General features: G+C 40.7%; 1 protein-coding gene across 1 annotated transcript in view; it reads right to left on the bottom strand.

Annotated features, from left to right (window-relative positions):
* LOC104168674 (neurogenic locus notch homolog protein 2-like) overlaps positions 1-22,154 on the bottom strand; it is a gene marked incomplete at its 5' end in the record, with an annotated part of 75,701 nt that overhangs the window by 34,442 nt on the left and 19,105 nt on the right. Inside the window, 5 exon segments of the mRNA XM_009709338.1 lie at positions 3,188-3,301; positions 4,452-4,565; positions 5,701-5,889; positions 7,014-7,169; positions 8,013-8,246. Coding sequence (XP_009707640.1) covers positions 3,188-3,301; positions 4,452-4,565; positions 5,701-5,889; positions 7,014-7,169; positions 8,013-8,246 — 807 coding nt within the window.

Genomic DNA, 22,154 nt, shown 5'->3' with positions numbered 1-22,154 from the left:
CTAGAAAACAACATTCCTCCACTGTGCACAACATTACAGAACAACACCTTGCATGGAGAATGCTGGCATCGGAAATGGTTACCTTCAGTTTATTCAGAACAGTAGCAGTGAGAGGAAACAAGTAAATCTCCATGAGAAATATTTACTCGCATCAGTATAAACCATCTGAAGGCACTCTCCTGTCATTACTTCCTCTACACAACACCAGGAGGGTTTTTCCTCTACACAATACCAGGTTCTCATTCTTCAGAATGAGAAATTACTGCAAAGATGCTGCAGAAACCTTCCCAAGGGAACATCCTTGGCTCATGTCAAAGCTTCTGTAGCTCTGCTTATTAACAAGTTTCTTGTCCCTCTCACTGGCAAACCTTTCAGTAACTCCAATCAAGCACCAACTGCAAATTTATGAAAGACTGCATGCAACCTTTTCAGTTAGGAGCAATGAAACAAGCAGCAATTTGGCCTGTTTCATTCTGCTTCAGCTGGGAAACATCCTGAGCAACAGAGAAGGACAGAATTTATTTGCCACAAGGGCTAAAACAACCATCCAGGAAGCTAAGAACAGCAAACATCTCCCTCGAGAGCCCTGTTTTCCATGATGGAGCAGAGCTATATGAAACAGGGACAATTTAAAATAAATGGTTTTCAGAGATGAGATTTTGGAGCAAGAGCTCACGCTGCTTTCCAGCAGCTGAAGATTAGGAAGGTAGAACTTCAAATTTCAGACACCAGCTGGAGACTGATACAAACCAAGCTGCAGGGAATTTCAACAGCTGAAGAGTGATTCTCACCTGAGTATTATAAGTGGAAAACAGGCTCCCCATTTTTCATACAGGTTTGTGGTTATTTCTCTGGTCAAACATACCAGGTGACGGCTAATATTTCCAAGTTCTGCAAACGTATGCATGGATGAATGGGTGTGGAAGTAGGTGGGGAGAGGGAAGGGAAGCTAGTTAGAGAGATGGATATAAAAAGATGTTAGGGAAGGAAGGAAAACAAACCGGTAAGAGGACAAACAGTGGCAAAAAAAAAACAAACAGGACAGAGGCAAAGAAAAGAGGAAAGACCTAAGACAACTCAAAAAAAAGAAAAGCCATGATCTACCACTGGGAAGGAAAAGTGGAATAATGCCAGAAGGGAAAGAAAAGACAAAAAGCAAGCAGTAAATAGAGCTATCTGTACAGCATTTGGCCAAACATTTTGCAGTTTTCAATCACTTCGGCAGCTGGCGATTACCATTCAGGGAACACATATCACTCACAATTAGAGATTAATAGAATAAGAACATACTCAAACATTATTTTCCAGTAACTGACCTGCCCCAATGATGAATTCCACATTTCAGTCTTATAGAAGGCTGTCAATATTAAATATAATACTTAGCATACATTTGTTCAAAAAATTATTAGCATGCCTCCTATTGCAGCTCAAACAAACCACTTAAAGATCAGATATACATCTCAGCCTCTTAACTGAACATACCTTACGATTTCCCTCTTTGCAGAGAAGAGTTAGACTAGAAAAAAAACCACTTGAATATAGAACATAAGAATCTCTCAGACAGGACAGGAAAAAGCCCTAGTACAGAGTCCCTCTTCCATTTTCAGTCAAAGTACTAACCAAGGATTTTACTAAGAGCTGCTGCTTCACTGACATACATTTGGTTGCTTTCAGCCTGTTCCTTAAAAATGCTCCATACATCATGTGCCTTCATGGAAGCAGTAGTCTCTCCTCCTCATCTGGGAAACCTACGACTCCTGTACTGAATTGGCTCCAGCAGTTTAGTGCCTAAATTCAGAACATGCTTTGGAAGGAGCAGCTCTTCACATTGTCCTCCACTTCACGACCCAACACCCTCCTAGGCTCAATAAGCTCTGCACTCTTGGTGAATGAAAGCAACCAGACTACACACCAGCTTGAGAAAGACCAAGATAGTTTCCAACTTTGGCGAAGATTTGAGCATTTTCTTCTTTTTGCAAGCGTCAGCTCATTCTGTCCTATGGAGTAATCAAAAGGAGAATTCTGACAACAGTAATTATTCCTCTCCTGATTAGAGAACTACTGCATTCCCCTACTTCCAACAAATTCAGTGTTTCTTCAGGCACTTCGGGGAAGGGTGTATGTGAAAAGACTGTGGAGGAGCTTTTAGGCTAATCTCTGCTATATTCTGTACAGTGCAGAATAAATCAGTGAAGGTGAATTTGCCTTAACAATTTAATTATTGGAATGATTCAAAATGAGAAAAAAAGCACGTAAGTCTAGCCAACCTAACAGCACGTTTCTGGGACAAAGGTAGCTCCAGGAATTGTTCAGCCTCTTTCCTAATGGAAGGGCTAATGCTAATGCATTCCACACCTGAATCTGCATCATGAGCAATGCATCAGGCACCATTAACTGAAAGCAACCAAAAGTCATTCCTTACTGACAATTAGAGTGTAACAGCTCTGAACCCTTTTATTTGACCAGGTGTAAAAATTAAGATAAAATATATCTACATCACTCCTAGAGGTCTGAAGGTTAGAAAATCCCATAATTAAACTTGATGCTTCTAAATGTGTAATTAACCAAGCGGTAAAGGAATTTAGTGCATTCGGAATAAAAAAGCCACCTCAGTTCCACCCACAGCTCTGTCAAAATTTCTGTGTGATGCTTGACAAAACATTTTAACTACATTCTGGCAGGCAGCTACTGTGTGGTATTTGTTCCAGTGGACACAATTTTTACTGCATTTCAATCTTCCATTGTTGACATAAAATAGCCTGATGCAACAGAAATCAGAATAGACAGTAGTACTGCTCTGTTCATCTCTTGTTCTTCAACTGTGTACTATATAATCTGACTTGGACGAAAGAAAGGGAAGCCGCAGATAAAAGGCTTCACACTGCTGTTTTCCACTTGCGGATTCCATACTCAATACAGAAGAAGCTGTCATTTTCTGGGAAACAAGAGATGGTGCTGAAAGAGGGAGGCCAGAACTTCCATCAATTGTGAACTTCCTGCTGCCACAAGGGAAAGGCTCTCCGTACTTAAATACTACTCTCTGCCACAAAGGAGCAGACAAAGCTTCGCAAAAACCAGCAGTATTTCAGAGAAAGAGAGAAAGAATGCTGACAGTTCTTTGACCACTCCTTTATGTATTTAGGTTACATGCAATCTCCAGGCCAGGGGCTCTGAACACAAGACTAACCTGTGGCACACTGGCACTCATAGCCATTGGGATGGTCGATACATTTGGCTCCATTGAGACATGGTGTGCTGGAGCAGTCATCTATATCAATCTGACACACAGCACCACTGAATCCTGAAAGGCAGAAAAAAGATGAAAATCCAGAAGTAACCTGAAGTAGTTAATCCAAACAGCTGCACTGTCAGGAATCATTTATTAGCAAATCCTTAAAACCACCCAAATAAAAGCTCAGTAAATCTAAACTTAATTGCATCTGTAAGCACACACACCACACCCTGGGTGGATTTGTTCCTCATCCAAACCACCAGCCAAAACATAGTCTCTGTCCTCCAGGTCAAAGCAGCCTCAGCTTGAAAACTGAGATGGCCAAGCCAAATGGAAATAAAGCAGATGGAGCACAAGTGGTGTCCACCACTGGACATTATGCCTGTCTATAAAACTGACAGGCCACCAATAAAAGCTTTGAAGTAATCAAAGCAAGCAACTTAAAATGAAACAACAATGCATACATCACTAGAGCCTTCAGACTAGATTTACTACAGCCGTGTGAAATGTGGTACATACAGCACTGGATCTTTCAATACACTCCTTGAAATAGTTAACAAACTATCAACAGGTTATGTCAGATGATGCAGATCCTTAGGCACTTCAAAAAAAAAAAACAAACCAACAAACAACTCCAAGAATGTTTCTTGGAAGAAGAGATGCAGAGCAGGCTTTTGTCAAGTACATTCTGAACTCAAAACTTTTTGTAAGCCATCAGGAAAACAAGTGATGTTTACCCTATAGCTAACAGTGATCCCTCAGCTCAGCAGTTATCCTTCTTTTCTAAAGCAGAGACCCAATCCACCTCCCTCCTCATGCAAGCAACAAACTATACTGATGCAAAAACAGCTTCTGCCTAACAACATCAGAAAAAGACAAAAAGCACACAGATGCTCTGATTTTTAAAATGTATTTAGAATTACTCATCTATATCTCACTATGATATCCACAATAACAGAAGCTCATGCTGCCAACTACCCTTTAAGATGAGACATCCAACTGCATGTTTCTCAAGACTTACCCAATTACAGGCACAATACTATTGCACCAATACAGGTCTATTCTTATTTACCAGTGATTGCAACTCACTCATTCAAACAGATGCTGCACTAAGACAACACAAACTCACAAGAAACATACCACCCGCAATCTCTCACTGGTTAGCTATGCAGTTCTCGGTAAGGTGAAGCAAGAAAAGCTTCCAGAAATAAGTACTTACCAGGAGGACAGACACAGAGGAAGCGGTTGACTTTATCAAGACACTCTCCGTTGTTCACACAGGGATTACTTAGACATTCATCAATATCTTCTTCACAGTGAATACCTTTAAAACCTGTTTAATAAAAAATAAATAAGAAGAGGTGACTGAAGGCCTTCGAAAGTGCCCTTGAAAGTATAACTGCCTCTTATACCAGCACTGAAAGTCTTAGCCTAGTTTCACTGCAAGTTTGCAGTTTGGACAGAACCTACGAGGTAAGAATATACACCAGAGGTTAAAAAGGTATCACTGTTGCTGAACATGCTCACTTAATCAGCGGTAGCAGAAGTTTGTGCTGAATTCTTCTGTTTTCTTCCACTTGATGAGAAGGGGTTGTATTTTAACACCTTGGAAGATATGAATATATTTGGGTATGCACCAATATAAGGTAAAAGATAAAGAAACAAACAAAGCAGATAATTTTAGCTTAAGGCTTTTTTAGCTAATGACAGAGTAAAAGAAAAACATTAAGAAGGGTGAAATACTTCGGACTAGAGTTCCACCTTTCAAAACAGACTAAGTATTAATAAAAACTCATTATAGTTTTCATGGTATCAGCTGATCACCTGCAGGGGTCACAATTCTTTCATTATACTTCATAAGACTGTGCAACTGACAACTTGCATCCCTCTCTTTTTTTACCACTTTCTATCAGGAAGCAAAATAGCAGACAACATAGGTCACTGGTATGCTGGACACGTACATTTTACAAGCACGATTTCAATCAACTAACTCTTTTTAGTGTTATTTCCTGAGGTCAATGGGAGCTTGCATTATTTGGGGTATTTTAAAGAGAGAAAAAACCCAAATACTATTATCCAGAATCATCACATACATATCTCAAAATACAGTCACTCTTTTAAAGTTTGCACCTGCTTTGCTTCCACAAACATGTTTCCGCACACGCACTTCACCAGGTACAATAAGAAACACATTCACACATACTCCAGATCAGAATGCTAACCTCCTTCGCTGATGTAGAGAATGGTTTCTTTCCCAGTCCTCTAATTGCTTTCTCCCTCCCTCAGAAATCCCAAGTCCTCCCGGCTGGTGCCACCACAGCAGGTTCTCTCTCACCATTTCATTTAGCCTCACCCCGTTGCAATTCTGTGTTTCACCCCAGCAGAGCTGGCAACACTCCCTGTGCTCTACCTTCTGATTTTTTTTTTCCTTTGCTGGAAGTCCCTTCTTTGTCAGAAACTCTCCTCACCTGGCATACAGAGACACGTGAATCCTCCAATTTTATCCAGGCAGGTGGCATCATTTTGGCACGGATTTGAATGGCATTCATTGATGTCCATTTCGCAGCGAGGTCCTGTGTAGCCCTTCAAACACTCACAGTGGAAAGAACCTTCTGTGTTTACGCATTTCCCAGCATGTTCACACGGATTGCTATTTGCTGCAAGAAAAAGATACGTATGTGTGTCAAAATCTCTCCTCCGAGCAGAAAAGCCACAGCATTCTTTATTAGTCATGGTCTTTTCCAGCAGTCATTCCTTTCTGGCAAGTAATACTGAGGAAAGACTGTTCGTCCTTCTGGGGAAAGGCTTCAGTGATTGAAGAAAACACGTAGCAGTTACTTGCCTGTCAGAGGCAAAAAGAAAGATTGCCGTCATTACCAATGGACCAAAGGAGCAACTCTAGCCCACAATACTAATGACAGTTCTTAAGAGGAGATATCTACTAGAGGGGATTAGAGAATTAATGATGCTTTCCAGGCCTTATCTGTAGATCATTTTTTACATTTACTTCACTCATGAGGCTGACAAGATGCTGCCACAGCCACAAAACAATAAAAACTAGTCCTTCGTGTGTTTTCAAAAAGGAATGGCACTCTTGTCCAAGGCAGACTGAGGAATGAAATTCAAAGAAGTGCTTTTTTCCAATACTTCCATGAGTTCTGGTTAGGTATTACCCTCACGCATCACACTCTAGAAGCACGAACCAGCACTCACAAAACTACAAGCAAGTGTGTGAGAGTCCAGCTAATCCCCAAAACAACACAACAGCATGATATGAAAGAACTACAGCTTTAAAAGCCCACATGGTCACCAGTCTCAGAAGGCACTCAAAAGATCCAGCCATATTCTGGCTGTCAAACAGCCTTGATACATGTCTACCAAGAGAGGAGATGCAACAACTCCCACACGAACTGTGGTACTTTCATTGCACAGTGCAGTTCTAAGGGTCAGCTTAATTATCACATCTGTTTGCATGCAGTCCTCACACAATGCTAAAGCCCTCTTGCACAACGAAGAATGGTTAAGCATCTCACTGCTTTTCATATTCCAGAGGCTAACAGTTCAAACATGGACAGCGATTCTGATTCAGCCCTTTGCTCCAAGTCTCACACAAGACTTAAAACTCAACTAAAGACATTGAAATAGAAGGGAGAGAGGAGGAAAGGAGTTGCACTTACGTTGAGAAGCTCTGACTAAATGTGTATTCTTGCCCGTCTGTTAGTTCATCAAGCAAACAAGCCAAGTCCCTGTTCCTGTATTCACAAACAGCAAACAAACTCACCCATTGCACATTCGTCCACATCCTCGGTGCAGTCTGCTCCCTTATGGCCCTGAGGACAGGTGCAGATATAGTGCCCATTCACAGGATTGGTATCACACAGAGCACCCTTCTGGCACGGATTGCTAACACATGCATCATCCAAGTGGCACAGAAGACCTAGAGAAGCATCCAAGAGTTTATTCAAAAAAGTGAGATATAGCAGTCAGACTGTATGTTACACAACCAAATCCTCTGTCCTGCTATTTCAAATAGAGACTCCCACAGCCAAAAAATTCAGCAATAGACTATAGACTACCTATAGACTACCACAGGAATTTCACTACACACTTATAAAACATTATATTTAAATACAGATTCTGTGACTTCAGAGGTATCTCCAGCACTTCTGGAGCAGTACAATGGCCTACCATTACCAAAATCTCCTCCTTGGAGCAGTTAGCTAACTCTTCTCCCCAACTAGCATGATGATTTTTGTGACAGCTGAAAACACAGGTGCACATGAAGCCCACTTTCTTAATTCTGATACACTGATCACTTGTATTTCCAGGCAGTAGTCAGGAGACCTTCATATCTTTACCTATCCTACAACAGCAAATCTTCCACTACACAGTACCAGTAAGGGTATCCTCACTCACTCAAATACATCTAAATTTGCCTTCTAGGCTTTTATGTAAAATTACTCTAAGTGGCACAGAGCAATTCACCCTCATGCATAACTTCTCGGGCAAATACAGCTTCTGCTAAGGGCTAGAAAAAAGATCTGCTTTCTTTGCAATCTAAACTGTAATAAGCTTGTCTTCCAGCCTAATACAAATACTTCTTTGTCCCAAGCTACAGAGGTTTAAAAGGTCTTTGCTCATGGACAGCACATGTTTCCTTTTGTTCTTCCTGGTCTGGTCACAAAGTGTGTAAAATAAACATACCGCTTTAAGCAAATGCATAAATTTCAGGAAATATCTTCTATTAAATGCCAGACCTATGCAAGTTTTCTGCCCTTACCTGCCTTTCCTTCTGGACAAATGCATGAAAAAGAAGCCACTCGATCAATGCAAGTAGATCCATTAGCACAGGAGGCAGTGAAGCAATCATCAATGTTCTTACTGCAGTCGTCCCCACTCCAACCGTTGACACAGACACAGGCGTAGCCTCCATTGTGGTTGGTGCAGGTACCTCCATTCTGACAAGCGTTGGGCTGGAGCTGACATTCATCAACATCTTCAGTGCAAAATTGGCCTGATACACAGAAAGCAACAAGTTTAATAAAAGTTCACACACAAGGAAGATTCTTGCACAGACAACACAACCAAGGGAAACACTGTAGTCCAACCTGATTGCCACTTCTTATTTCTAGGGCATTCGACTGAGAACTTCCAACAACACTGTCGTCAAATTAGGCAAAAGACAGTAAGCATCTGTTCGTGATGCCAGTTAGGAGCTGAACTGCAAATAGCTTTGGAAAGGTACAGTGTGAGAGCCAGCAGGTAGCCTGCAATACATGAAGATACATCTGCAAGGATGCGAGAAGCAGAAAGAATGAAGGCCTGCCTGCAGAGCAGCAAGAAGGACTAAGAAGAGAGAAGATGGCCTCACAAGAAAATCTCAGTAAAAGCAGTGTCAACAGGCCAGCAGTAAAGTAACTCTTGTCAATAGAGCTTAATTCTTTCCCATCTAATTATGCATTGAATATTACTTGATGAGGAAGAATAGAATTCTTGAGAGTCCTCTATCTAAAATATTCATTTTCCTACCCCACATATTTCCACAGACAACCACAAACAGTTGGTGTTTTTTTGGTTGTTGGTTATTTTTAGAGACAAAATAAATACTCTAATAAAATGCTTTAATAACTGGAGATATTGGAAGGAAGAAAACAAATGTACACTGTTTCAGAGAGTTTTAAGGAAAAGGACCACTGGTCCACTAAGCAGGACATCAGTTTCACGGGATACTGAATTTCAGTCACATCTACAGGAAGCTCTGCAATTCACATTTACTAAAGTATTTATTTATCCAAATCCATCTTGCTTTAACATCAAGATCTGGAGAACCTACCACTTGCATCAATATTTTTTTTCAATGTTTATTCATCTTCCCATCTTAACCATCTTCTGCATGGTTTACTTTTAAGCTGAAATTGTTTAGCTTAAGTTTCAAGTCATTCATTCTTATTTGGAGTTTCTTCAACAGATAAAACCTAATGGCTAAGCACCAGCTAATTCCTTCCAAGGCTGGCATATGGGTACACATGTGCAACCACAGAGCACTGGTCACAGTCCACAATCTTCTTTTTGATAAATTATTTCTCCCCTTTCTGTTATATGAAGAACTCTCTAGCACTGAAAGCTTGACTTTTTTTTTTTTTAAACACTTCCTTACAACTTGCTTTTACCACCCTTCCTCAAATATTGATATGATGTATGTAGCACCAAAAGGCTGCCTTTTAGCAGAGAATAAGATTAGATTGGGTTGATGTGCCCTTCCCCCCCCCCGCCCCCTCCAGCTGACAACACCACCTCCCTCACTAGCTTGCAGCAGCTTTCCATTATTTGGGTCAAGACTCCTAAGTAACTCTGTTGCTACTACCAAGATCCTCCCATTTGTGCAGCTACTGTATCAGCTGCACTCTTACACTTCCCTGGAATTCCTCCCGTATTCCAAGAATAAGAAATTCAAGAGCAAGTCACTTTGCCTGGGCTCCAGTTTATTTAGGTTTGCCAATTTAAAAATACTTATTAGATGCTGCCTGACAGTTACCTTGTTTATTAATGGCCCAGAAATTAAGATGCAAGTGCACACACACCCCCTCCTCCAATATACAGAACAGAAACATTTACTGTTGGCAGGAATGTAAAAATGTTCAGTCTTAATCATCTCTACCTACTATACTCAAATTACGACTCCTTTTGTTTTCAAAGTATTTAAACCTCAGCCTTTGGTCCCGTAGGTCTTGGATTTTTTTCCCTTAGTGGCAAAGAAATAAAATTATTAATAAAAAAAAGTTGCCCAACTGACTTTGTTCTGTGCATGTGTTCCTTCCTCCAGTAGGACTACTTCAAAACAAGGATTTTATCACTTGAAAAAAAGGTAATAAAATTCTAACAGTAATAATAATTACAGTAGAGTTTTCAGAATTAATCCTCACTTCCTAGTTTACTTAATAAAACAGTTGGGGGAAAATCTAACACTTCATAATGTTATCTGCAAAACATAGCTCTCTACATTATGAAAAAACAAAACCACGCATTTGTCATAATAGAAGTCACTTGTTCATTAGCTTTCGATATTAGCTTATCAGTAACCAAACTAAAAAGAGTCAGTTATCTCAGCCTGGTTCCTAGTAGTCGTGCGTATCTCGCAACTCAACACAACCGACTTCCTTTAAAAAGAATAATCAAGACGTTATTTGCTTACTATAAAAGCCATTTTCCTTCTTTTCTTGGAGGGGGCCCAACCCAGATCAAAGAACACACTCTCTGACGAACACTCATCCATAGCACAATCGTTTTGCAGAAGCGTTCTTGCAGCACTTACATCCTCCTTTTGATTGCAGCCAATTTAAACTCGGTATTGCTAAAGCATGAGGAGTTCTCAGCACTGAAATTGCCACGCCACTCCGGATTGTTATGCCTCTCTCAAAATCATTTGCCTTGTGACTGGCCAAACAGAACTCCCGAAATACAATGTTCGAGGGGTTTTTTTGGTGGACTGAGGGGGCAGCGGGGTGCGTTTGTTCTTCTGTTGTGGTTTTTTTTTTGGTTTGGTTTTTTTAATTAAAGATGGGCAAACTACTCCCTCATATAAACTCTCTGGGTTTGTTTTTAACTTCCCATTTCAAGTATCACTAGTAATATCAACATATAGGATTTTAAAAAATTTTTTCCCTAGCACTTATTCTCCACTTCTAGAAAGGAGAGGACCAAGTGACATCACTGATCTCCTTGCAAGGACCCTATGTCCCAGGCTATTCCCTATTTCCAGAACCCTAAGTTAAAACAAACTTTAAAAAGGTATATCAATGTATCCACACGAAGAGAAAAAACCCAGAGCTTGAACTTCTTTGAGAATTTCAATTGTATTTCAAGAACATACCACGTCTGAGCTCCTTAAATTTGATCTCCACTTAGCTTCTCAGATTTCTAATGCTCCTTTTGCAGCTACCAGATCGCAATCATATCTGTGTTTAATTATGAATCAAACGGAGCTTCATCTTACTGCCATTTGTTTTAAAAACAAAGGAAATTCAACTCAATATATGAGGGATGTAAATAAGCAATTAACTATTGCATTTTACTATTGAGTATTTTAATGAAAAAAAAAACTTGTTCTTTACTGAAGTTATAATTGAAATCTACACTGAACTTCTGGGTAAAAAATATGAATCAAAAGCAATATAAGACAAGCAGAGCATACCAATCTAACTACATAAATAAGTACTCAGTCTCATCACCATCAGGCAATGTAAATGTAATAGTTTTTGAAAGATTTTGGAATTATGTTTTAAAATACCACAAATCCCAGACAGTCCAAGGCACTCTCATTTCTTAACCAGAGCTGGTGAATTGGCAAGAATGCAAAGCAATTTCAAGTTCACTGAAAACGCTTGAGCCCTTATTGCTGAAGTGGGGCTTGAGTGGCTTGGAAATGCATTCCAGAGCCCAAAGCCTTCAAAAGAGAGAAATAAAGGGGTTTTTTAGGTGGAGTGGTTTGGTAGAGTTTAGAGTTTTTAGATACACTATGGTTGTTTATGTGGTGTTTTTGAATCATTGCATGTTAACAACATGGGATTAATGGTCAATACTGTAACTCTTCAACACAGGTTTTTGGAAAGGGGTTTTTGTTTGGAGTTTTTTGTTGCTGTTGTTTGTTTGGCTGGGTTTTGTCGTTGTTTGTTTTGTTGAGTTGATTTGCCCAGAAACCAGCAAACACATTTGTAAATGGCCCTCCGTCAAAGCAGCATCACATCACTTAATTCTTAGTGGGACTAAAGGATGGCCACAACATCTCAGTCTTCCAAAAGGCCTGATTTGCCCCCAGTAGAGACTTCAACTCCTTGTGAAAATGAGAGAAATAAATGAATATTTTGGGCAGGTGCTGCAAAGAAAAGATATTGATGCTTCTGTTGTTAGCAAGCCAGGTCTTCAATGTAGTGTCTGTCCTGGGGGCTTCCTGAATGACTTTTTCACAGCAGAGACAGAAGTCTCTTTCAGTGTCGGATATAAAACAGGACTTAATTCTGAAACTTCTCAATTAATATTCTGCACAAGGCTTCTCTCTGTCAGGTTGGTTAGGTAGATTTAAATCAAATGAGACAAAAGATCTCTGAAACAGTTTACTTCAAGGATGCTGCTTTGTCTTAACTGTAACTGAAGCAAGTATACTTATTTGTAGCCAAGTACTTGGCAAGCTTGTTTTCTGCTTGTTAACAGTTTTAGGATCATTCACAGAACTGAAATTCAACTTCCAAGTGCAAGTTCCATTAGGAATTGTACAGTGTAATACACATCTTCATAACGTTCATGCTTCTGAATGCCACAACCACTTCAGCTAAATGTTAATTCATCTAGCTGCAAGTTTCTGTAGGTATTTTTCTTGTGCTCTTGCTAGTTTCAATTACATTTCTAAAAGAAACATAGTAAATATAGGGTGAACTAGCGAAGGCAAGCGCAAATACACTAACTGTACAATATTTTAATGGAAATGTAGAAACATACATATAAAAGACAACAAGAAAGGAAACACAAATTACTCCAAGAAGCTAATAAAAGCCTAACCTGACCTTGATATTTGCAGAGCCTGGGAAATCAGCAAAATGCCGACTCAGATTCTAAGTGACCTTGTACAAAGTAAACAGCTAGTCCATGTGGTATTTCAAAATTGAAAACTAGAAGTAGAAAAAGGGAACAGCCTTCAACTCTTAGCACTTTTTGCCCACTATGAAACTAAGTTACTTCCTGCATATTTCCCCTCAGAAAAGCCACATGGAGTAAGACAGACATGTTTGCTGCTTTGATTGCTCCCATTTTCAGACCAGTAGGAACTGGACAGGAACTCCAGGAGCTTCTCTTTAGGCAGACACAGGACACAGTGGTTCAAGGCCCCGCAAGTAGCCATACCGGACTTCAGTGATGAGAAATAGCCAGCACCTTCTTCTAGAGGTCTTCATGTTAAAAAGAAAATATGGCCCCATTTATAAAGGTAAGGTAGTGCATAAAACGAGTACAACCCTACACTGAAAAAGTAGAGCACTAGCGCGAGCAAATAAGAAACCAAAACAGTCACCCTGGGAAGCAGCAACAGATGCCTCCAAAAGCTGATCCTACCGAACCATACAGGCTTTGCATAAACCCCGATTTCAACTGTACTGGTCCTGCAGCTGAATGCAGGACCTTCAGTCAGTTCAATCAGAGGTCTTCATCTTTGGCAGAGCAGACTTTCCATAAAGGAGAAAGTTTTCTTGGCTTCTTAACAATTCTGCAGCAGGAAAGACTGCTGATGCACAGCTGGAGTACCAGAGGCTAAAGCTCCTGAGAGGAGATCTCATACGCAGTTTAAGCACTAAAAACATTTAGTAGGACAACGGATGCAAATACCTTCCTGTGCCTTGAAAACTGAGCTGAGAAGAGACAGCAATGTCTGTTTCTCTCAAAATCACAACCACCACAGCACTGGACTCAGATTGAACTGGAAGCCAGAATATCTTAAAAGTTTAGTGATACTGGAAGGGAAAAATAATCCAGCGAGAATCACAAACTGGTCCTCAAGGTCCTAAGAGACTCACTGGAAGAGAAGCATCAGGTTTCACAAAGCTCTCATGCCCTCATCCTCTCCGTAGCTCACCAGAAGCTTGTCACTTATCTCAGACAAGCATTCCAGGACACAGGGAAGACCTCACCAGCTCTCCCAAAAGGGCTGTCTGGGAAGGCATAAACCAGACCTAGACAGAAATTCTCTGAAAGAGTAATTTAATTCACAAAGTATTCCAAAGATTGTTGTATAGTTTTTGAATACGATCTGTGTAGTTCAAGAAAGCATGGCTCATTAGAACTGTTTACATTTTTTTTCTCCAAGTTTCAAAGGACTACTAAGTGAGAAGGTGAACAGCACCTTATCAAGACTCAAGAACGGGCTAAGAGATAAGAAACAGTATTTGTATAAGTGACCGAATCTAATTGTGGCAGAAGGTTAGCAGTGCCACACCGCAAGGGACCATGCAGTTTTTTCCCCCCTTTCCAACCACTCATGTGTATATTCAGGATGGCAGACCATATCTGGCTGGGGAAGGACATTTCTCTGCCCAGTTCTTTCTTGTAACACAAGGAAAATGTCTGTGTTGATAACGTAACCCAACACATTTTGGTCAGTCAGGTCAAAGCTGAGTTTCCTCAAGCTGCTGTGTGACTCTCCTCAGCAAATGGAAAAGTAAAGGAAAGATTGCATGGAACCACTGGATCTTCTAGTAAAATGGTGTTTATGAAACATACTTTAGCTGTCATGTTTTGTAATTGTGTATTTGTAAAAACATTCAATTAATCTTTAGCCGTACTGCTTCAAAAAAATAAGCTTCAATTAATGAATACATACAGGCACTGAAGCATTTAATTAACAGCCTAGAAGGAGATGAACAGTAGTCAGTGATATCTTTAACAAAATAACATTTGTATTATCCAAGAGGAAGTCAGGAAATTTCAGACAGATTCAACCAAGCAAGGTTGCTGGGCAGTGCAACAGCAGACAAGGCTAGATGCACAAATGCCAAGTAAAATATAAGGGCAAACAGACTTGTTGCAGGAGGTTTAGGTTGGGCACTCCTTGAGGAAACACTTCAGCTTCCCTGGAAGAGTTCAGTGAGGACCTCTGCTCAATCACAGCTTTAATCAACAAAATAAACATCGCTGACAAGACATTTGACTACAAGGAAGAATAAGTAATGCAAACAGTTGTTGTTGTGTAATAGCAATGGCATAGCCACAGTCTGGAATATATTTTGCAGTACTGAAGCCACTACCTCTGAATAAAGACACTGAAAAGGAGTCGAGTTCAGAGTCCGACAGATCGATGGAGACCGACAGAGAGAAGAACTCTGTAAGAGACTTACAAAGCAATTGTTAACCACAAAGGGAGAAAACAAATGATAAAAATTATAATACAATAGTTATTGCAGGGAAGACATAGCACGTGGCGAAGTATACAAAAGAAATTATTTGATCGTTTGTATAATTTGCTTTATCGACACAAGGTATCTCAAAGCAAAGAACTTCAGACTTCTCCGAAAGAGGCAAAACCTTCACACAGACAAGAACATCCAGAGCAATAAACAGGTAATACCGGGAGAAAGAGGTCTCAAGTGTGATGTCTAGATCACATCCAAATTCCTGACTGTCCGACAAAGCCATCTCCACAGCTCCCTGCAGGCAACCCGATGAATACTACTGCTGCTTTCAGCTCCAAGGATGGCTTCAGACACACCCAGAATCCAATGGATTACGCTGTTCACGTCTGCAGAAAGTGTCCCCACTTGCACGTGTGTTTAGTAATGGTCTTCTCTGCTTAAGTATTACAGTAGGCTCCCCTGAAAAAAGGACTGAAGCCAAGTATTTTTCCCTTGCAAGAGTTTTCTAAAGAAGTGAGAGGCATCACAACTCTCAAAAAAGTGCTCCTTCCCCAGGATCTCACAGCATCTTTCTCCATTTGAAACACAGAACTACAGAGCAGCAAAGCAGTAGCAGCCATTCCTAAACCTCAGGTGTTGGGGTTTTTCATAATCTACTGTATCTCAGGCAATGTCAAATGCCATCCCAGATATCATAAAATTTAAGAGCTTAATACAGAATTTGAACAATTGAAGATGAATCCGCAATTGTAGCAAGCAGAGTAAACATCTGTGTTTATTTTAGGCTAATATGGTGGATAAAAGAGTTTAATTTCATAACCACACTGGAAAGCATGTAGTGGAACTAATGGGCTTTTACAAGGGATTTTTACAACCCCCAAATACAAAACTCTGGGCTTTAAGAGACTTACGCATGCCCTGATCCATTAAATAATGCCCTAAACCATTCCCCACAGACTGCTGGGTAGAGAGGGCCGTCCTGACAGAGCTCTTCAGAGGCAGTAATACAAGCGAACAGAAGAAAGTTCACTAAAAATTATTAGTGATACACTAATGACAGACTGATTTAATATGGTGTTGGTAGCTGAAACGACTGGGGACAGCAGCAGGATAGAGAAGTAACCAAAAGGAAATACACGTCACCAAGCTACCCTCCATTTTGCCCTTCTCTTTACCTCCTCGGGAAAATCCAGTGAATCAGGGCAACACCTAACAAGTGAAAAGTTCTGCAAGGCAAAAATGTAACAGTTGGAGCCAAACCTTACAATGAAAACTTCATCTTCTCAAGCTATCTCAGCAACACATCTTTAGTAATTATCCAAAGACAAATCACCTCATTCTAAGTACAAGGGAAGGGACAGAAACTGCCAGAAACAAGTCAGCTGCAGATAAAACAGTTAACTGTTACCCTGGTCTCACAGCACACATCCACCAACTCAGCCTCACCAGAGTGGTCTAGTCGATTTTGGTTTAGTGCCAAATACATGCAAGATGTACTGAAAACTTAAAGACAGCTCCACAAGAGATTATTTGGCACATTTGATCGCAAAGAGTATTTCCCGGTCTGGAAAGTCACCAAAGGCACAAGGGAAGAGGCAGCAGCGTGGTCTAAACTGGAAGTTGTCATTCTGTCATCAGATCAGTTCAGCTGTTAACACCTCAGGTGCTCTGTTACAGCTACCTCCTAACCAAAGCTTGCTGTTGGGAAACAGAAAGCAGCACGAAACAAAACGGGAGGTTGTGGTAGGTGTTCCAGAATCCATACTGGATAAAGTACTGACTAACTTTTAATGCCTCTGAAATCAATCTGCTCTGCACAATGCTGGAATCAAGTACCACAACAGAAACAAACAACATCCAGGATAAAGTTTGTTTACGTCCGATGCTTCAAATCATTTGTACACTCAAACTTAGAGCTGCCAGCTCTGGAGGCTGCCACATGCTCCCTGCTCCCTTTGTATCCGCCAGTTCAAACATGAAGGAAGAAAAAGAATCATAATCCCTCTTGGCCTCTTTCGGAGAGCTGTCTCTTGGACATACTACTGTAGTAGTAGCATATCACCAGCCAACTTGCCAAGTTTGGCATAGACAAATCTCAGCCAGTACTAAAGAGACTACTATGCTTTTTAATAAAGTCTAGAAAGGCATCAGAAAGTCTACTATGCCTACATCACTTGGAACGATGACTGCACTTCTCGTGGGAGTCTGACCCAGCGTCTCTGTGCTAATACAAAGGTAAAGACTGCTCTTTACACATTACATATGTGCATGTCAACCAGAATCAGAAAAGAGCGCAACCCGGATAGTGCTCTCTGGCAGGTGATAATCAATACTCTATAGAAAATAGCAAGGATGTATATTCCATCATTTAGGAGACTGGCACGTTCAACATTTATGATCCATGTCATCCAGTGTCAGAGTTAGAGGCTAGAAACGTAGAGAAACTAAGTATTCCAGCAAGGCAGTGATTTTTTGAGCGCTAAGTTAACATGACTTGTTACTGTATACTTTGTGATACAGAAGCTGAGGAAAGTGGTACTTGGCAAAGAAAGTTTTAAAAAACAAAATACCAGAGCATACGATCTTACATAAAAATGTTAAACATTAGCCTTTTGATGTTTATCCTCCCTTCTTAGCAAAGAAAAGTCACGTCTGCCCAGAGTTAAGGCTGGGATTTTCAAAGAAAACCAAGGTAGGGAGCAAATATTACTCTAATTAAATAGGAATCGAACCCTTAACTCCCCCCTTTGAAAATTCCTGCCTAAAGCTCTGCAGAAAAAGTAACCCTTGTGCTAGTGTTTAAGAGCATATGACCAAGCTAACAGCTATTTTAATTAAAAAGCACAGCCCTGCTGCCTGAAGAGCTTTTCTGCTCAAGACAAACATTTGCTTCTTAAGCTAGCTCCCAGTGCTGGAGTTATTTGGTGGAGTCAGCTGCGAGCACGCTGTGCTTCCCTTGAGACAAAGGTCGCCCAGATTTTAAAGTATACAGTTCACTGGAGCCCCCTTTTCAGGGGAAAACAAAGCCTAAATAAATACAACTGCCATGGGAGTCTCGCCTTCCCAGCCACAGGGGTAGAAATAATGAAAAGAGGCATGCAGGCCAAGCCTGTAACTGAAGCATTATAATGTAGGTCTTCCAAAAACCACTTGAGCATGGATATAGCGCGTCCCCCAAACCCAGAGACTCATCCCACAACTCCTGACGCAGCACTTCAGGGGCAAACTGCACAAAGGACTTAACTCAGTTCAGGATACAAATCCTAGTCTCTGCTGTGTGCCATTCCTGAAAGGTGATCTGGGCCAAACATAAATTCATGACGATCCTCTGAAACACTGCAAACTTTCCACAGTAAAGTAGGAGGCCTTCTCAGCCAAGAAAAACAAAAGCATTTACCACATTTTATATTGTTAATCACTCTAGCACCCAAATTCTCAAGTCATCTTTCTTGACACAAAGCTGCGTAGGTTAGATCAACAGAGTAAGCAGGTGCATTTTAAACAAAGCTTTGTTTCTTTACATGAATTGTATTCTAGAACAACTGAGCAGTCTTTAAATTCTCAGATGGTTTCACCACGTCCTGTGGAAGGACATCCTAACCTTCCACATGACTTTACAGCCCTGGACTGCCATCACCTCTCTGCACCCGTTCACCCATGAGACCGCTCCATGAATTTTAATTCCTGATCCCAGACAAAAAGAAAAAAAGCGCGCAGCTGGACAGGATTTTTTTACTAGATTAGTGAGTTAAAGTGGCACACTCCAACAAATACCAAAGCCAGCTCAGGGGAAGACTCGCGGGGAGGAGGGGGAGAAGGCAAAGACCCCTTCCTCAGACCACGCTGAGCCCATCAGGCTGGTTTAACTGCTGCAGAACAGCAGCATAAAGTAGTCTTCACAGACACCAGCCAGCATTTTTGGCTAATTTTGACTCACATCACACTTAAAACATACCAAATTCTCTGGCCTGCCATGCACAGAGGAATAGACTTCAGTCTTTCACAAAAGCATCCTGATCTATTTCCAAAAACAGGTGAGCTTCGTTACGTATCTGCAATGCGGGCCTTGAAAGGCCCCAACAAACACCAGTTCTGACAAAGGATTTAGCCTGGGACAAGATAAAGTCATCCTTAAACAAACAAAAAGTCAGTTAACATTCAGCAACAGGAACAATGTGGGGCAGTTTCACCAAAACACATCCAAGATTGTCTTGCCAGTTACAAATTTATGAAGTTGACAATCACTATAACCATATGAAATACAAGAACTTTGAAGGTGACAAAAACATTAGTGACAGTAGGAATTTCTCATCATCGTTTCTGAAAGGCAAGATTTTATCTTTCCGGAAAAATCAGCAAAATGAGAAAGAGAAGGCATGCACTTCAACAAAAAAGGAGCAGTGAGCTCTGTTTGAGGAGTAGAAAATAAGACTGAAATCAAACAGTGTCTCAAAAGCTGGATTCTAGTAGCAAGCAGAAAAAAAAATATTTTAAAAAAAAAGCATAGTTATATAGTCCAGTCAACCACCTGTCAGGGAATTATGAAACACAGATGGTTACCAAAAGGAATTGGGACAGATTCTGTTTCAGTAAAGGATGCTTTAATATTACTTTACATAAAACTATTCTTGATTGGACGCAGTACAGCTTGATTTTTCTAGCAAGGAATGGGACTGGTTTCTCTATGTCATGAAGCACAAACTATAAAAACAAACACGCTAGATCATCATCCACAGCACAAAGATTAAATAAAGACTAAAACTGCAAACAGACCAATTTAAACTTCCTCAAGATTACTTGACAAGTAAGTATTTGAAAGAAGAGACTGCAGAACTGTTATGAAGACAGCACATGTACACTGTTGAATAATTTTAGAAAGTTTAACATCCTTTCATTTTTGGTTGATGTTTACTTACAAACATGCATATTGGGCCATTTTTTTTTTTTTAAGCAGCACACAATGTCCTTTAACCTCAAGGTCTCATTGGAAATTTTTGATTTCCCAAAGTGTTCACTCTCACAGTTTGACACTGCTGGGCTATAAGCATTTATCAGGACAGACTCTGGAAGAGTTGTTTGCTCAGCTCTCCCCTCTTCACTTACCTTAGAGATGATTTACAATGTTATAAACCATGTTTGTGCAAAGGATGGACCTGCACTTACAGAACATTTCCTTATTACCAAGTAAGTAAGTTTTTTTAATTGTCGTTTACTTCTGTCAGCATTAGTCGCAGTTTAAACTTGAAAAAAGTCATCCCTCTCTCTCCAAACTGTTTTAGCAGTTGTCCACCTAACTTCCCTATTTTAGGCCCTGCCTCAGTGTCATCCCTCATGTCTGCAAACTGGATGTGTACTGTTATCCTGCACCTTCTTGGTCTCTAACTGAAGATGCAGGAAAGGGAATGAAGCCCATTCAGAGAAACAAGCTTCTTTTAAGAAAACGCTACTAAGATGACAGAGCAGAGTCACTCCTGGGATGACCTGGAGGACCACATTACAACAAGAGGCATTCAGGTGACTTGCAAGACATTTGTCCACTTGCACCACATGGCTGCATTCACCGTGGAGTTGGACAGCATTTCGGGGCGTCATGGGACACCACTTGCACACACATTTATTGGACAAAAGGAATATTACAGATACAATAAATGAACTCTTAAAGGCCAGCTGGCCAAGAGCGTTTCACTGCACAGGCTTTCAAGCAAAGCAACGTAGAGGACGACCCAAACACGTCCCTCCATTGCCATCGTGAGCTTTCAGCCTCCAGAGACGCTCAGATGAGCGGTTACACTGCAGAGGAATGGCTATTGCTAAGGCATCCTATGGATGCACAGAGCTATTGCCCTACAAGTGTCAAACATGTGCCAGTATGAACATGCACAGCTACTTCTGAAGTTACTCGTGTTTTAGTTTGAACACAGAAACTGGCACCGTATTTCAGACAAGATAGTTAAGACCCCCAAAGGTTCTAACGCTCATTGTTCAAACTGCCAAGTTGCTGCTTGCCTAACGGTGAGATCAGTTTTAGTTCCAAACTGACCTGATTCTTCAAGTCTAGAAAGTCAATGGCCTTGAGAAGCCATCATTCAAAACCACTGCTGCACTGATAACCTTAACTTCACCACAAACAAGGAAATTCTCAGAAGGCCCAATCCATTAAATTGTTCTAGAAAGTCATGGGAACATAAGGCTTGGGGAGTTCCTCTCTCTTTCTAGGGTTTCACTGAAGGGAAGCATCCCTCATGCACACAAGGTTTTCTGGAGAGATTGTCCACACGGAAGAAAGATGGCACAAGACTAGGCCACAATATGGGTCTAACAATTTTCCCCAATGCTAGTCAATCTGAGCCCATAAGAGGTTCAGAGAGGGAACCACCACAACTGCATTGCAAAGAACTTCAGTGGTTAATCAGACAATCTACCACAAAACCAAACAGAATCACAGCCCATTACCACCAAAGTCTCTTCCAAGTGAGATGCAGAAGTCATCCCTAGTTGACAGCAGCTATCCACCCAAATCTTGTAAACCAAGCTAAGTTTACAATGACTCTACAAAGCAAAATAATCCCTTGTAGATTATATACTTACACTGCACACACTCATGATCCATCCTATCCTCTATGTTTCAGCAATAAGCCTGAGATTAATTTACTACTGACAGATGCTAGCAGCCATAACAAGGTTTATAACTTCTGTGGCATGGAGGAAGATTTTAGGAGTCACTGAAGGGTTGTTGGTTCCACACCCAAGTTCCCCATGTTTTCCTTTGCAGGTTTCACTTTCTGCAGGCTTTAAGGACATACAGAGACACAGAAGCAGCATAGAAGCAAGGGTACTTGCTCATTAAGGGGAAGACTCATTTTCTCCTATTTATACCTAGTTTCAAAGAGCTATGCAAGCAGTGGTGCATTTCACTCTTTTATGTGGTTTTAACTTCATTTAAGAACACATAAAGTTAAGTTAATGATGGTTCTTCACTGGCAGCCTCCTTTGCAGTTAATGACAACTGGTTTATAATGAGAACGACGCTC

Source organism: Cariama cristata, unplaced genomic scaffold (genome assembly GCF_000690535.1).
Source record: "Cariama cristata isolate BGI_N322 unplaced genomic scaffold, ASM69053v1 scaffold5821, whole genome shotgun sequence".
NCBI classification, from domain to species: domain Eukaryota; kingdom Metazoa; phylum Chordata; class Aves; order Cariamiformes; family Cariamidae; genus Cariama; species Cariama cristata.
The sequence above is the reverse complement of the archived record's forward strand: the minus strand, read 5'-3'. Positions and strand labels throughout refer to the sequence as shown.